Source organism: Arvicola amphibius, chromosome 7 (assembly GCF_903992535.2).
Source record: "Arvicola amphibius chromosome 7, mArvAmp1.2, whole genome shotgun sequence".
Taxonomy (NCBI): domain Eukaryota; kingdom Metazoa; phylum Chordata; class Mammalia; order Rodentia; family Cricetidae; genus Arvicola; species Arvicola amphibius.
Genome location: NC_052053.1, coordinates 56406013 through 56419831, shown reverse-complemented (window position 1 = coordinate 56419831; position 13819 = coordinate 56406013). Strand labels below are relative to the sequence as shown.

Sequence of the window (13819 nt, the reverse complement as noted above, 5' to 3'; positions counted from 1 at the left end):
CTAGTGCAGAACTGAGAGAAAGTATGACTGAGAAAACCCATCAGGACCAGAAAGATCACAATACAGAGAAACAGGCAGCTCACTCAGCACTGTGCTCTGTGACTGTACAGGTGGCTTCTTGGGAAGAAGCTGAACCTAAAACATCCAAATTTGGGTGACCATAATACCTCTAAGCTTCTAAGCTTCTAGCACACAAGGTGCCTACCGAGGTGGGCCTTTTCAGAGAGGATTGAAAAAAAAAACATCATGTTTGACTGACCTCCATCATCCTGAATCAATGGCCAATCTCAAAGTATCTGATCCTAAGAAGGGCTGTGGTCCCAAAAATGAAGCCTTTCTCTTGAAGCTCCAATTTCTGGCAGATGCCAAGAGCACTATGATCCCTTATCAACATCAACTAATACGAAATGTTCAAGACAATGCTTCTTAATACACTACACCAGAGAGAAATCATTCATAAGGGAAACAGATCCAAGATATCAAATAGAGCACCATGTCCAGAACACTCCTGGAGGCAGTGAGGGTGCTTTTGCAGGTATTGCGCCTCCCATGAGCCATCCATCCCTGTATGGTATGTCATCTTAGAAACAGAATTCTGTCTGAACAACTTCAACTTGCAGATAGAGAAGGAGAGTCTCAAGCCAATGATGTGTGGATACAAGGCTTCTCTCCTTTCCTCCACTAACACATACCCAACAGTCAACTCCTGAAAGAGATCAGCGGATTACATGACTGGGTGCAGTGACACCTTGATAATCCTAGCACTCAGGAAGCTGATGCAGGAAGACTGCTGTGAGCTTGAGGCTGGTTTAGGATATATAGTAAAATCCTGTCTCAAAAAAGAAAACAGTAAAATAAAGAAATTAACAAAAAGAAGTAGGAGAAGGTCTGCAAAAAGGAAAAAGAGGGAAAACAAATTTAGAAGGCCAAAATTACACTTAAGGGCAAGTCTGCTGGAACATGCCAGGGTATGGCTGAAACCCAAGGGATCTTGCAGATCCCAATAGTTCCTGTTACCAGTTTCCAATGTGTCTTAGTGGGAAAAAAATATACAATTTCTTGGTGCTTGAATTCCTTCTCTATAGTGAGAAGTGCTAAAAATAACAGCTACTCTCTTGATCCCTTCAGAAAGTCATGTCATAAAGCACTTTGCTGTCAAGTGCTCCAAACCCAGTAACATTTAGACTATTTTTAACTTAGTGTTACCTGCTGCAGTTACAAGCTAAAGCCTTTACATTTACAGGTCATTCATGGAGAAGGAAGGGGAAGATAGGGTTCCGGGTAGCCTTACCAGCAGTAATCCAGCAGGTGTGGGGGCAGCACCGGGATGTACACGTGTTGCCAGTACATGGGGTAGAGCATGGCCGCTGAGCCATGGATACAGGCAGTTAGCTGGAAAAGAGAGGAACAGAAAGTCAGATCTCAAGGCAAAGTTGAGGGAGGTACTGACAAAATTAAGGACTCAAAGTCACAGCAAAAACAACTTCAAGTCAGATGTGCCCACTCTACCTCAATGCAATAGACTTTCTCTTCAAAATATGCATTTCGTGCCCTGTTCCCTGATTATAAAGCTAAGATGAGGCTAGGGCAGGGGATACAGCTCAGCGGTAGTGCTTGCCTAGTATGCCTGAGATTCAGGTCCAATCCCCAGGATCACTCCCCCACCCAAAAAAAATGAATGAATGAATGAATAGAAGACTTTAAAGTTCATGTACATCCAGAATGTAAATTTGAGAAAATGAAGAATATGATAAAAGAATTAGTATTTTTTGAAAATTATTTAACGTTTTAGGGTATCGGACATGTAAGCACTTAAAGTTTCTTTTCTAATGAAACTAGAATGACTGTAAATATAATGCTTTCTCTTTTTATATTGACATTATCTGATAAAACTTTCCTATATCCTTAAATAGTCTTAGGAATCACACCTTCTCACCATTTTCAGTGTATTCCTTATGCCCATTTTGCTGCTCTCTTATCATGGAGTTACACACTTGTATTTGGATATATGATTTCTGGATGCAGATTCCAGAGCTAACTATGGCTTACAGACACAGTACTCAGCAGACAGAGGAATGTAAGTGAGGATGTCTGTGCAAGTTTAACTGACGGCAGAGGCTCACGCTGCCTCACCAGGACTAAGCACGGTAGTCAGGTTTAAACTTACTTCCATTTCACTTTTATTTTCACCCCTCTGATTAGCATGGAGGATGAATATTTTTTGTCATGTTTACTTGACTCTATTTCTTAGGTAATAAGCCTTATTTCTTAAGCCTGTTCCTTTCTTTCCTGACTTTTAAAAGGAGAGCTAGTATCTTTTAAATTGGTTTATAAGCAAACACCGAGGACTTGGAAAGAACACCATTCGATGTGATGTTTTTGACAAGTTAATCTTCATTTTCTTCAAGTCTCTGAGAGAAGAGGTTTGAATGACTGTGTGGACAAGCCTTTTCTTTAGTGATGAGCACCACTCTTTGTCCAAGGAAATATCTTCAAAATTTCTACACGCATCTAACTCCTAAATCTGGTCTTTAGATCTGAGGTAAGAGTCTACTTCTTCCACCTAGTTGATCTATTGCTCCAGCATCCTTTGTGGGATTACTCTTCCTTCCCCACTTCTCCCAACAAGCTCCTGCATTGTGTTTCTTCTCTTTATTCTTTTCTTAAGAGCCAGAGATGGCAACACAAGCAGTAACTGATAAAATTAAAAGTGAATAGGGAAAGATAGTAAAAAGCAATACAATCTCTGTAAAGTTCAATATGACAACCCAGTTACTAAGTGATAACAGCCAACAATATATGTTTCTGTCTCTTTTTCCTTATGCTTCTTTGGTTTCTAGGAAGCCTGTCACTATCAGGTCTTTTTGCAAGATTTTTTTGGAAGCTGGTAACTGTCCTTTGTTGACAGAGGGACATTTATGTGGTGAAAGAGTGACATGCCAATACCTAGTTAAAAGAATTCCAGAGGTTAGTAAAAACAACCAGTTTAAACTGGATATGTCACTAATGCTTCACAGTTGTTAAAGCTGTGCTATGTCCCTCACCCACTTTTCACTCATTATTTAAGTCAGGTACATGTGGGGAGTAGATCCAGGGAGTGTGGACTGTTCCCAGGCACTAAGGTCCCCAATCACCTGTGCCCCATTCTGTAGGTTCTCTCATAGAGGTAGCTGCCACACATAAGACTGCTATGAGCAGTTTCTGAAGGGTTTTAGAAGGACAAACATAGCTGGTGATGAGGAATGGAAGACAAATCACCTTTACTTTGATGGCATCTGCAAGTCTGGCTGGGGGCTCACAACAGCCTTGAGCACCAGTTCTTTTGCTCATCTTTAACCAGCTGCCAGAGCATTCTTGTTGATGTGCACATCACGTCTTGCTTGCCAGCCTCTAGGGCTCAGCTGGAATAGAATGCCTGTGCCAGTTCTGGTCTATCTGAGAAGGAGCATCTTAGCCAACCTCAGCTGCCTCCCAAGGTATGCCCTTGGGACACACCATTTGCAGAAGTGTAGTGAGGAGCTGTGGGCCCCGTTCCCGCTGCCCTGCTCCTGGCTGCCTGGCTAGCTTATGCCCTGAAATAACAACACACAAATTGTATTCATTTAAACACTGCCTGGCCCATTAGTTTCAGCCTCTTATTCACATCTTGATTAACCCATATCTAATAATCTGTGTAGCACCACGAAGTGGTGCCTTACAGGGAAGATTCTAGCGTACGTCCATCTTGGGCCGGAGCTTCATGGCATCTGACCCAGAGAGCAGAGGCATGGCGATTTATTAACTTCCCTTCCCAGCATTCTGTTCTGTCTACTCTGCCCACCTAAGGGCTGGCCAATCAAATGGGCCAGGCAGTTTCTTTATTAACCAATGAAATCAACTCAAACAGAAGACCCTCCCACATAACAGAAGTAAAAGAATACAAAAAGTAAAAGCCATAAACCTCTTTCTGTCCCTCACACCATTCCACTCATCTCTCAAACCTGCTGGAGTTTGTTCTGTGAGCACTCTTCTCTCAGGCCTCTGAAGGAGTGCTTCTTTCCTCTCTGAAGCCTTACCTTGACTCTCTGTTATTAATTGAACTGGAATAGACTGAAGATTTCCCCTGGCTGTGAAGTACTTGAAGTCCTCTTTTTCATCTCCACAGTTCTCAACTGAATGCATCTAAGTGCTTATCAATGCAGTGTGCACACTGAGTGAACTAAAACACAAATGACCTGATCTACAACATAAAGATAGCTAGTAGGCTGGCTTACATAATAAGCATATTCAACATTTCATTAGTTCCACAAACTCACATTCCAAAACAAGGACAAGCTTAGATATACAAATATATCACTTTTGGAAAAATTAAGCCATCCATCCATCCATCCATCCATCCATCCATCCATCCACCCACCTTTTCCTATATCTATGCTGTAGTTCTATAGCACATTAAATAGATAAACTTAAAAGCCAAAATTAATTTTATAAATATATAAGTGCTAAAAAAATCTGTTTGGTACTAAGTAACAATATTATATAAATTTGTTCGTGATTGACATGTTATTCACTAGGATGCTTTTGTTTGAGGTGGAACTTGATTTCCTGTTTCTTGTTTGCTTAAACTATTTTGGGCCAAATCTAATCTCCAGGCATCATTTTTACCATTACTCCTTAATCTCAAATAAATATACCAGATTAAATGATTGATAATATTTTAAAACTTCATTAAAAACAAAGCCAGAAGATTTTAAGGTGCTCCATCAGAGTTTCTAAGGTCAAATCTCTACAATTTGGGTGAGACACATTCACCCATTTGATTAAGAAAACAAACAAAGTAAGAGGAGATTGTTTGGCTCTTTTCCAAAATACAAAGTGATACCCATTCTGTGTACCATTAAGAACAGTGGCTAAGCTGACTGCAATGGGGACTCTGTTTATTTACACTGATATAGAAATGATATACAAAGTCCTATATAGTATCACATGTAGGAGTCTGAAGGGCTACACTAATTCCCTATAGAGTATAAAATCTTATGTAATGAAAGTGTACAATAAGGAATATAGTAAAAAAAGCAGTATTGTGAATATTTAATCAAAGTGCAAGTTGAAAAAAATGATTCTATCAAATATCTCACTTGGTGGGAGAATAGATGTGTAAAATGTGCCCAAAGTCATTAGTCACAATGAATATTCATCAGAAGCCAATTATCAATCCCATTTAATGACAACTCAAAAGATTTTGCCCTAAAGCAGCAGAACAGTCTAAAGCTCCAGACAAAACTAAACAAATTATACAGTCAGCATACAGTCAACAGTCAGTCGAGCCAGGATGTGGGTTGTAAAGTAAACCACTGGTGGGTGGTGGTGGCACTTTAGCAAATCCTTCCTCAATTAACGGTGCACAAGGTCAGTTACATCTAAGAGCTTTGTATATAGCTTCATTATTTTCCTGTGAGGCTGGGGAAAGGAGAAACAATGATGTGGCTAGAACATGAATGGAGAATGATCAATGATATAGGTGAAAGAAATCACAAGACACCATTTGTATTCTTTTTTGCTTTCAGTTTAAGGTATTTCTCAGAGACAGTAGATAGACTGATGGTTAAATAATGAGATTCCAGTATTTCATCTGATCCCTGCAGTAGCCTATTATATAGGATTAAAAATAAGACTCCATTCTAAAACAAAAATACCTGTAATACATGCAGCAGGCATTGGATTAGGGTGGAGGCCATGGGAAGCCATGGTCTAGAGATATGCTCAAGTGGTTACCCAGGTACACTCTATCACACTTCACAGACAGACAAAGAGGCTTAGAGGTGAAATAACTCATCCAAGGTCACAAGGTGACAGAAGTGGGACTCTCACAGAGGTCCTGTGAGATGACAAACTCTATTTCCACATCACATACATTAAAACAAAAAAGCATTTATTTTTGTGCCTACATGGTGCCACTGCTGTACAGAGGATTTCCTCTCAACACAGCCCAATTGTATTAATCCTCATTTACCTTACTGCTAGGTGACCAAATATATAGGGCAGAGTGCCAATAACAGGAAGTAATCATTCTTTCTTTCTTTTTAAAAAACAGGATGAAGAACAGACAAGTTTTATTACATGCCTGAGACATGGGAGTATTGGACTAGAAAAATCATCATTTGAAAAAACTACACATCTGATCACTTCCTGGGGAGTAGTCAGTTAACTAAGGTGTTATGGTTTCTTTAGTCCTCAGGGAATTCTAGACAAGGAATAACTGCTAGTCATAGAAAGGTTTATAGGTTGGTCTGAACATACAGATCAGAAAGTCTTTCTTTCTGTCATGTTTCTTTCACTTACAAGGAAGTCTCCCACTAACTGTCGTTTTGAGCTGAGCAAACTACTGCCTCTTCATGGCCCTTTATTTCCCCTGCGTGAAAAGTTAGAGGCTGGCCTGCAAGATCCCTGTGCCCCTTGCAGTTTTGACTCTTAGAGGAAATTCCACCTTTTGCCATTAAGGATGTCCCTCCTCTGTCCATCTTGACTTTCTGCAGCTGCACTGGCTAAGCAGAAGACAGACAGCCAGGGTCCATTTTCAAAGTCTCTTTCTTACCTTTGCTGCCCCAAGTATCCCTTCCTCACAAACTCTTGAACTAAGAAGTACCACCTTTCCATGCGGTGGAGAGCACAGCCTTCCTCCATCCTATCCTGTCTCCCCTCAACACATGGAAGAGCTGAGAGAATAATAGGAGGATACCTAGAGCATGGCTCCAACTGCAGCTCCACAAAGACAGGGATCATATTAAAAGTGTTTCCTTGTTCAGTTCAGCGCCCCATTTTTTAATTGGGTTAATTAGCATTTTAAAGTCTAGTCTCTTGAGTTCCTTATATATTTTAGAGATCAGACCTTTGTCAGTTGCAGGGTTGGTGAAGATCTTTTCCCAGTCAGTAGGCTGCCTTTGTGTCTTAGTGACAATGTCCTTTGCTTTACAGAAGCTGCTCAGCTTCAGGAGGTCCCATTTATTCAATGTTGCCCTTAATGTCTGTGCTGCTGGGGTTATACGTAGGAAATGGTCTCCTGTGCCCATTTGTTGTAGAGTACTTCCCACTTTCTCCTCTATCAAGCTCAGTGTGTTCAGATTAATATTGAGGTCTTTAATTCATTTGGACTTGAGTTTTGTGCATGGTGATAGATATGGATCTACTTTCATTCTTCTACAGGTTGATATCCAGTTATGCCAGCACCATTTGTTGAAGATGCCCTCTTTCTTCCATTGTGTACTTTTGGCTCCTTTATCAAAAATCAGGTGTTCATAGGTTTGTGGTTTAAGATCCGGGTCTTCTATACGATTCCATTTGTCGACTTCTCTGTTTTTATGCCAATACCAAGCTGTTTTCAATACTGTGGCTCTGTAATAGAATGGGCTCTGTGTGGGCCTTGTCAGCTTGGTTGATCACCTTCCTGGACCTGGGGGGAGTTGGGAGGACCTTGGACTTAACATAGAGTAGGGAACCCTGATGGCTCCTTGGCCTGGAGAGGGAGGGAGGGAAGGGGGGTATGGGTGGAGGGGAGGGGAGGGGAGGGAAGGGGGAAGAGGAGGGGAAAAGATGGAAATTTTTAAATAAAAAAAAAATAAACCATGAAAAAAAAAGTGTTTCCTTATTTCCACATTGCTGACACTGGGCAGGTGCTGGGTAGTGTTTGGGGAACACGAGAATGCCCTGGCTTAACGTTAAGAATGGTAGGCAAGGTCACATCCAGCAAACTGCAGTCACTCAACAGATCACCACCAGAAACTGCACATTTCTGACAAAGTATTGAGACCCCAGGATCTGAAGACCGGCACAAGGGGATCGGATGGTTGCAGTCATTCTTCACATCCTTGAACTGAGAATGTTAAACAATCAGACTGACACCTGCTTCACAGGACTACAGGCATCTGGACTTCCCCTCTGTGCTTAAACAAAAACAAACTGATGAAATAGAGTAGAGAAAGAACTGTAGATCTGTAAATTTAAAGTCCATGCATTTCAACAAGATTCATCCTAGGTGCAGCGGTTTAAAGAATGTTGTCTTGGGGAACTTATTAGCACTCTCTGCTTGAGAACTAGGCTCTTTACTTCTAATCTTTGTGGTTGGCAGGAATAAGTGCTGCTGTCATTCAAACAGTGCTGTGATTTTTGTTTTTTTAATTATAAATTGTTCTCAAGAGGGAAATCTACTGTAGAATCAGCAAAAAGTTTTTATGTACTCACCCCTAAATTATAGTTTAACTATGCTCCAATTGTATTGACTATATTCAGAGGGAAAAGCAGGCTTCTAAAGCCAAGCAGGCTTCCAATAGTTCAGACAGATGCTGAATGTGTGAAGAGAAGAGCAAAGCATGCCCTGCTTCTTAGAAGAGGAGATGCCATCCTCCTCTTCAGAGGATAAGGTGAGGAATCTTTCTTCAAGTGGTTTCTCTTGTAGTCAGTGGAACGCAACTTAGCTTTCCTCCTCCTCCATTATCTTTAGGGGAGGAAAGCCAAAAACAAACAAATTCCAATGTGGTCAAGTGAGTCTAAGAACTCCAAAAGTTGAGAAGCAGCTTCCTCAGGCATCTCACTTAATCCTTTTTCTTTCCATTTTCTTTTTAAAGCTACCTCCTAGTAGAGTAATTAGAGCAAGCTATTAATCAGAGTAAAAAGCTTTCCTGCCAAGTTTTGACACTTCAAAACATCAAAGCAAATACAACTGCCAGAGAAAAGTGTTAGCTACCTAAGCTAAGGCAGAAACTACAGCAAGGTAAGCTACATCAGCAAGAAGTCACCACAAGAGAGGAAAGCACTTCTTTTCATCTTTAAGGTGAAAAAGAAAATGGCAAGGTTGCATGATTAATAACAAACCATGTAAAGATGGACAGCAAGTGTGCAGCTGTGCCTCTATTCTGTGTCTGTGACAGTCATTGTTGAACAAGGAGATGTCTTCAGGATCCCTCCTAAGGTGCATCTGTCATTAGTGGATCAAAGTTGGTACTCAGGAAAAAAATCATTTGGTCATCTCACTGAGTGTAAGTGGATTTATATTCACTTTCAAATCTCCTAAGATTATAGTCTATGTTTATTTAACTTTTTATTTTATGTGCATTGGTGTGAAAATGTCAGATCCCCTGGAACTGGATTTTCAGACACTTGTGAGCTGCCATGTGGGTGCTGGGAATTGAACCTGGGTCCTCGGGAAGAGCAGTCAGTGCTCTTAACCATTGAGCCATCTCTCCAGCCCTATAGTCTATGTTTAATGAATGGATTTATACCTTTTTTTTTCTTTTCAAAGAAACCTAGCAAGCCAGGCATGGTAGTACACACCTTTAATCCCAGCATTTGAGAGGCAGAGACAGAGTTTGAGGCCAGCCTTGTTTACAGAGCAAGTTCCAGGACAGCCAGGGCTAAACAGAGAAACCTTGTCTCAAAAAAACAAAAGAAACACAACTAAATTGAGAGTCATGAGTACCATCAATGGGGAAGGAGAAACTGGGGTGGTGAATGCCTGATGTGGGATTCTCCTCTGTATGCTATGAATATGTTTTATTACCACTGGTTAATAAAGAAGCTGCTTCAACCTATAGCAGGGCAGATTATAGCCACGCTAGAGAAGATAGAATGGGCAGAGTTAAGGAGACGCCATGTAGCTGCTGAGGTAGAAAGACACTGAGGAACATTTCAGGTAAGCCATAACTATGTGATGATACACAGATTAATAGAAATGAGTTAATTTAAGGTGTAAGAGTCAGTTAATAAGAAGCCTGAGCTAATATGTCAAACAGTGTTGTAATTAATATAGTTTATGTGTGATTATTTAGATCTGGCCGTGGAGAAATGAATGAGCAGTCTCTGTTCTTACAAATGCTTAACCTTGCGTGAACAGATGAAAAGACTCCCTAACAGAGCAAATTCCAAATTCAACCTTAGGAAGTGAGAGCAAACTCAGAAAGACTAAAGTCAAAAAATATTAACACGACCAACTTTACATAGGTCTGTGTTTCATGTTTGTTTAACTCTTTTACCTCCTACAAGAGCCCTATAAGGTAGTTGTATTAATGTCTCCATTTTGCAGGTAAGGAAACTTGCCTATGGTCACAGAGTAGAGGGCTGAGCTAGTATATGAACCCTGGAAAAGCAGGCTCCCAAGTCTGTGCTCTTGCTCTCATGAAGCTGTCTCTGTACTCTGATCTGTATTAATCGGACAATTACTGAGCATTCACTATGTGTATATGCCATGCCCTCAAGCAAGTTAAAATAGATAGAAGATCAAAATGCAAACAACCAACTTCAACACAGAAGCATTATGAAAGAAGTGCTGTAATAGAGGTTCCAATATGTCAGCATATACAGAAGGAATCTCTGATTCTGCCTGGGGCAAGCAGCGGGCAGCAGAGACTGGCACATCAGGGCTTCCAGAGCTGGGTGTATGAAGATAGAGAGGCTGCTTCTGTTCCTTCCTGTGGGAGGCCAGGTGAATCCAGCAGCTCCTTATGCCACTCAAGCTCTGCTGAATGACCCTTCAGCCAGTGACTAAGTGACTAGTGAGCGGAGACGCAAAACCTACATATGCTATGATTATTCTTTGTGGCTTGGGGAATTTGCCATTCGCCAATGTCAGTCATACACACTGTCTGCAAAACTCTCCAGGATTTCTACCACCTCCTTAGCTTCTGAAAGTCAGACTGGGGGTCACTGTCTACAAAAGTGAGATTCAGTGTCAAGCGGTATTCACAAGACTGAGTAAAGCATAGCCAGTACTGGGCTATGGTTTTATCTCATCTATGATCATGAACCCTTTACCAGTCCCACTTTTAGAGAAAATAGCAAGGGATGTCAGAGGTCAATTCATCCATGGCCACGAGGCTAGACATGGCTCACAGGGATTAAGTGCATGGCAAAGGAAGAGGCAGAATCATAACAAAACTACCCTGACTCAAAGTCTGATCCTCTCACCTCCAACCCTGCTGTCCTTTTTCTGAGGCATATTCTACCAACAGGACTGTCTGAGGCATCTAGCTAGGAGATTCAATATAGTCATCAAGCTAGCAAAAAAAGCAAACCTATAAATTTCTCTTAGGTTTATAGAAATTCATAAGTGCATGGCCTAATCTCACAGCACACCAAAGTGAACATACTTGCCACATTCAAAACCATCAAAAGGAATTATAAATCCGTGTCCTACTAACAGTACATAGTGCTTCATTGTTGCTTCCTTAATGAATGCCTTTGAGACACCTGCCAAAGTGGGCCCCATTTAGAGATTTTCTAACATATTAAGAGGGAAATTATTTTAATATTGCCCATTTGTGTTTTTTGGGTGGAGGTATGATTTATGAGTCATAAGAAATTATCTCTTACTGCTAAAACCTAAAGAATACCCAGGGATAGGAGACAGCTTAGTGAGTAAACAGCTTACCATATAAGCATGAGTTTTTGAATTTAGATCCCTAGAACACATAAAAAAGCTAGTGTGCAGCAGTACATGTTTGTACCCTAGAGTTGGGAGCTGGAGACAGGAGGTTCCTGGGAGCTCACTGGCCAGCCAACCTAGTACAAACAACAAGCTTTATGTTCAGGGATAAGCTGGCTCTAAATAAATAAATAATATTAATAATTTAGAAGTGACTGAGGAAAGGCAACCCAATGTCAGCCTCTGGTCTCCACACTAGTCTGTACAGGTAAGGACATCTGTACACACTCATACTTCCCACAAGAATATACAAATTTATTTTGCAAATTGCTCCTATTGCTCAAATAATAAAAATTTTAGGACTATGTTTTTAATGAAATGGATAAAAAGAAAAATCATGCCTCAAGATCTACTATCACCTATGAACCCTAAGTTACTTGGTGTACTGTCCTGGCCCCCACAATGTTATGAGAAGCTGGATAGATTATGCTTAGTTACACCCTTCTCTAGATTGGATAAGGTCACAACCAAAGCTCTTTCAAAGAGAAGATTTCTCTAAGACCTTCTACGTGCTAGTCTATACTCATGACTGTCTTCTAGACAAACATAGTCTCTTCTATGTAGTTATAAGTGGAGATGAGCCAGTGGTGCACAACCAACAACACCTACAAATTACTATTGTTTCTGCAGAAGAATAGTGTGTTCCATGACTCCAAATCTGTCTGCATATCAATCAATGGGGAAATCTGAAAAAAAAAGAAAAACCTTGGGTTCTGTCCTAGAGTTTTTGAACCAGTTTGGAGATGCTGTGAACCTGCTGCATTTTTAGCATGTTTTCTGGGTGTTTCTAACAGTATTTGGGGATTGATAACAATCTGGACCCTCTCTCTGGTCTAAAGCAGGTGTTCAGTGTTTGTTCAAACTACAGAGGAAGCAGCAGAGAAGGATGAAAATCAGTGTGGAGATGGACTGGCTGAAGTTGTATCAAAAGACCACAGATTCTACTGTTAGTGCACTGTATTGTATTACAGTCTCCTCAACAACACAAGGTTCTTTTTGCTCCAGTTACAGTTCAATATGAACAGGAGAAAACCAACTTACACATAATTAACTGAGTACAGTTTAAAAATCAGTTAATTATATTTATGTTGAAAACCCACAAAAGAAAACAGCAATCTTTTCTCCTACTTCCTATCAGTGGTGGTTTCTTTCATTTGACAGTTTTTCATACTCTCTGAGCCACAATAAAATTCTATGTAATGGAGATTAGCGAGGCCATGCCACTTGTAAGTCTGGCTGCCGAGCCCGTATTCCTGCCACTCCACTACATTTTGTTAAGGAGTTTCCTCTTTACCAAGGGGCTAGTTTGCTTCTCACTCTTCTTAGGTTGTCAGTGTGACTAGGTTAGTCTCAACCCCACCCCTTCTCTTACAACATATGAACAGACAAAATGCTTGATTTACTTTATTTTTTAAATAGAACACTAAATTTAGTCTTAGACTTTACTATTTGGGAAGTTTCCAGTTACAAGGTCTTGGCTTCCCTTGAGCACAGTTTGAAACAAAATAATGCTGTTTGTTCCTACGGCTGGAACATACAGACTGGAGTGTGCAGACACAGAGGCCCTGGCTTTGGTCCAGTGTTTCAAACCTCCTTAAACTTCCACTTCTTTGCCTCAAGGGCTACAGAAAAGCAAACAGGATTAGTTTGTTCTAATGCAGAAGAATTAGGAAAGCTCTGCATATGCTGGTAAGACATCTGGCCACTGCCTGGGTTGACATGGACATAGCAAGGTGGAGTTCCTCCAAAAAGAAGTGAAATTAACGCAAATCTGAAAACCTGCCTCAGTTACAAACTGTCCTTTCTCAGGTCACCAGAGCAGATGGTGTGCTCAGACAATGAAGTGCTGTCTTCCTGCATGAGAGAGCATGATGGGACAGTGAGGTTGGGAAAGGATCCAGGACTTTTCCTGAACATTGAAATATCTACAAAGGTGAGGCTGGGTTGCTGGTGAGAAGCCACAGGTATCACCTACCACTTGTCCAGGGTACCAGTACACAAGCTCTACCCTAGTCCTGTATTCTCTGGGAAAAATGTGTGCTTGTCTAGCTGGGAAGAAACTGAGAAATAATGTTATGTTAGCTTTTTCTTTCTCTAAATGAGGCACCACCAGAAAAGTATTAATTGTTCTCATAGTTCTGGGAGTGATACAAATAATTACATGTGAAAACATGGGCTTTGCCCCCAACTGTGCTTCCTTCTTAAGCATTTGTTTAGCCCACCATCTAGATATGCTAAATAAATTCATGCTTTGTCATCAGTTAACTGTAGAGTTGGGGTTTTAAAACTTCTTCTAGCATCCCTAATTTAAAAAGGAGACAGTCAGGGTTGAGAGATAGAAAGGTGGAAAGGAGTGTAGCCCATGAC

The 13819-nt window shown here is 40.8% G+C and overlaps 1 protein-coding gene across 13 annotated transcripts in view; it reads right to left on the bottom strand.

Annotated features, from left to right (window-relative positions):
* Positions 1-13819, bottom strand: part of Dennd1a (DENN domain containing 1A) — a 533475-nt gene that overhangs the window by 221991 nt on the left and 297665 nt on the right. For all 13 annotated transcript variants that reach the window (XM_038335860.2, XM_038335849.2, XM_038335850.2 and 10 more), the window contains one exon: positions 1292-1392. In XM_038335860.2, the coding sequence (XP_038191788.1) occupies positions 1292-1392 (101 nt within the window). The remainder of the gene's footprint in view (positions 1-1291; positions 1393-13819) is intronic.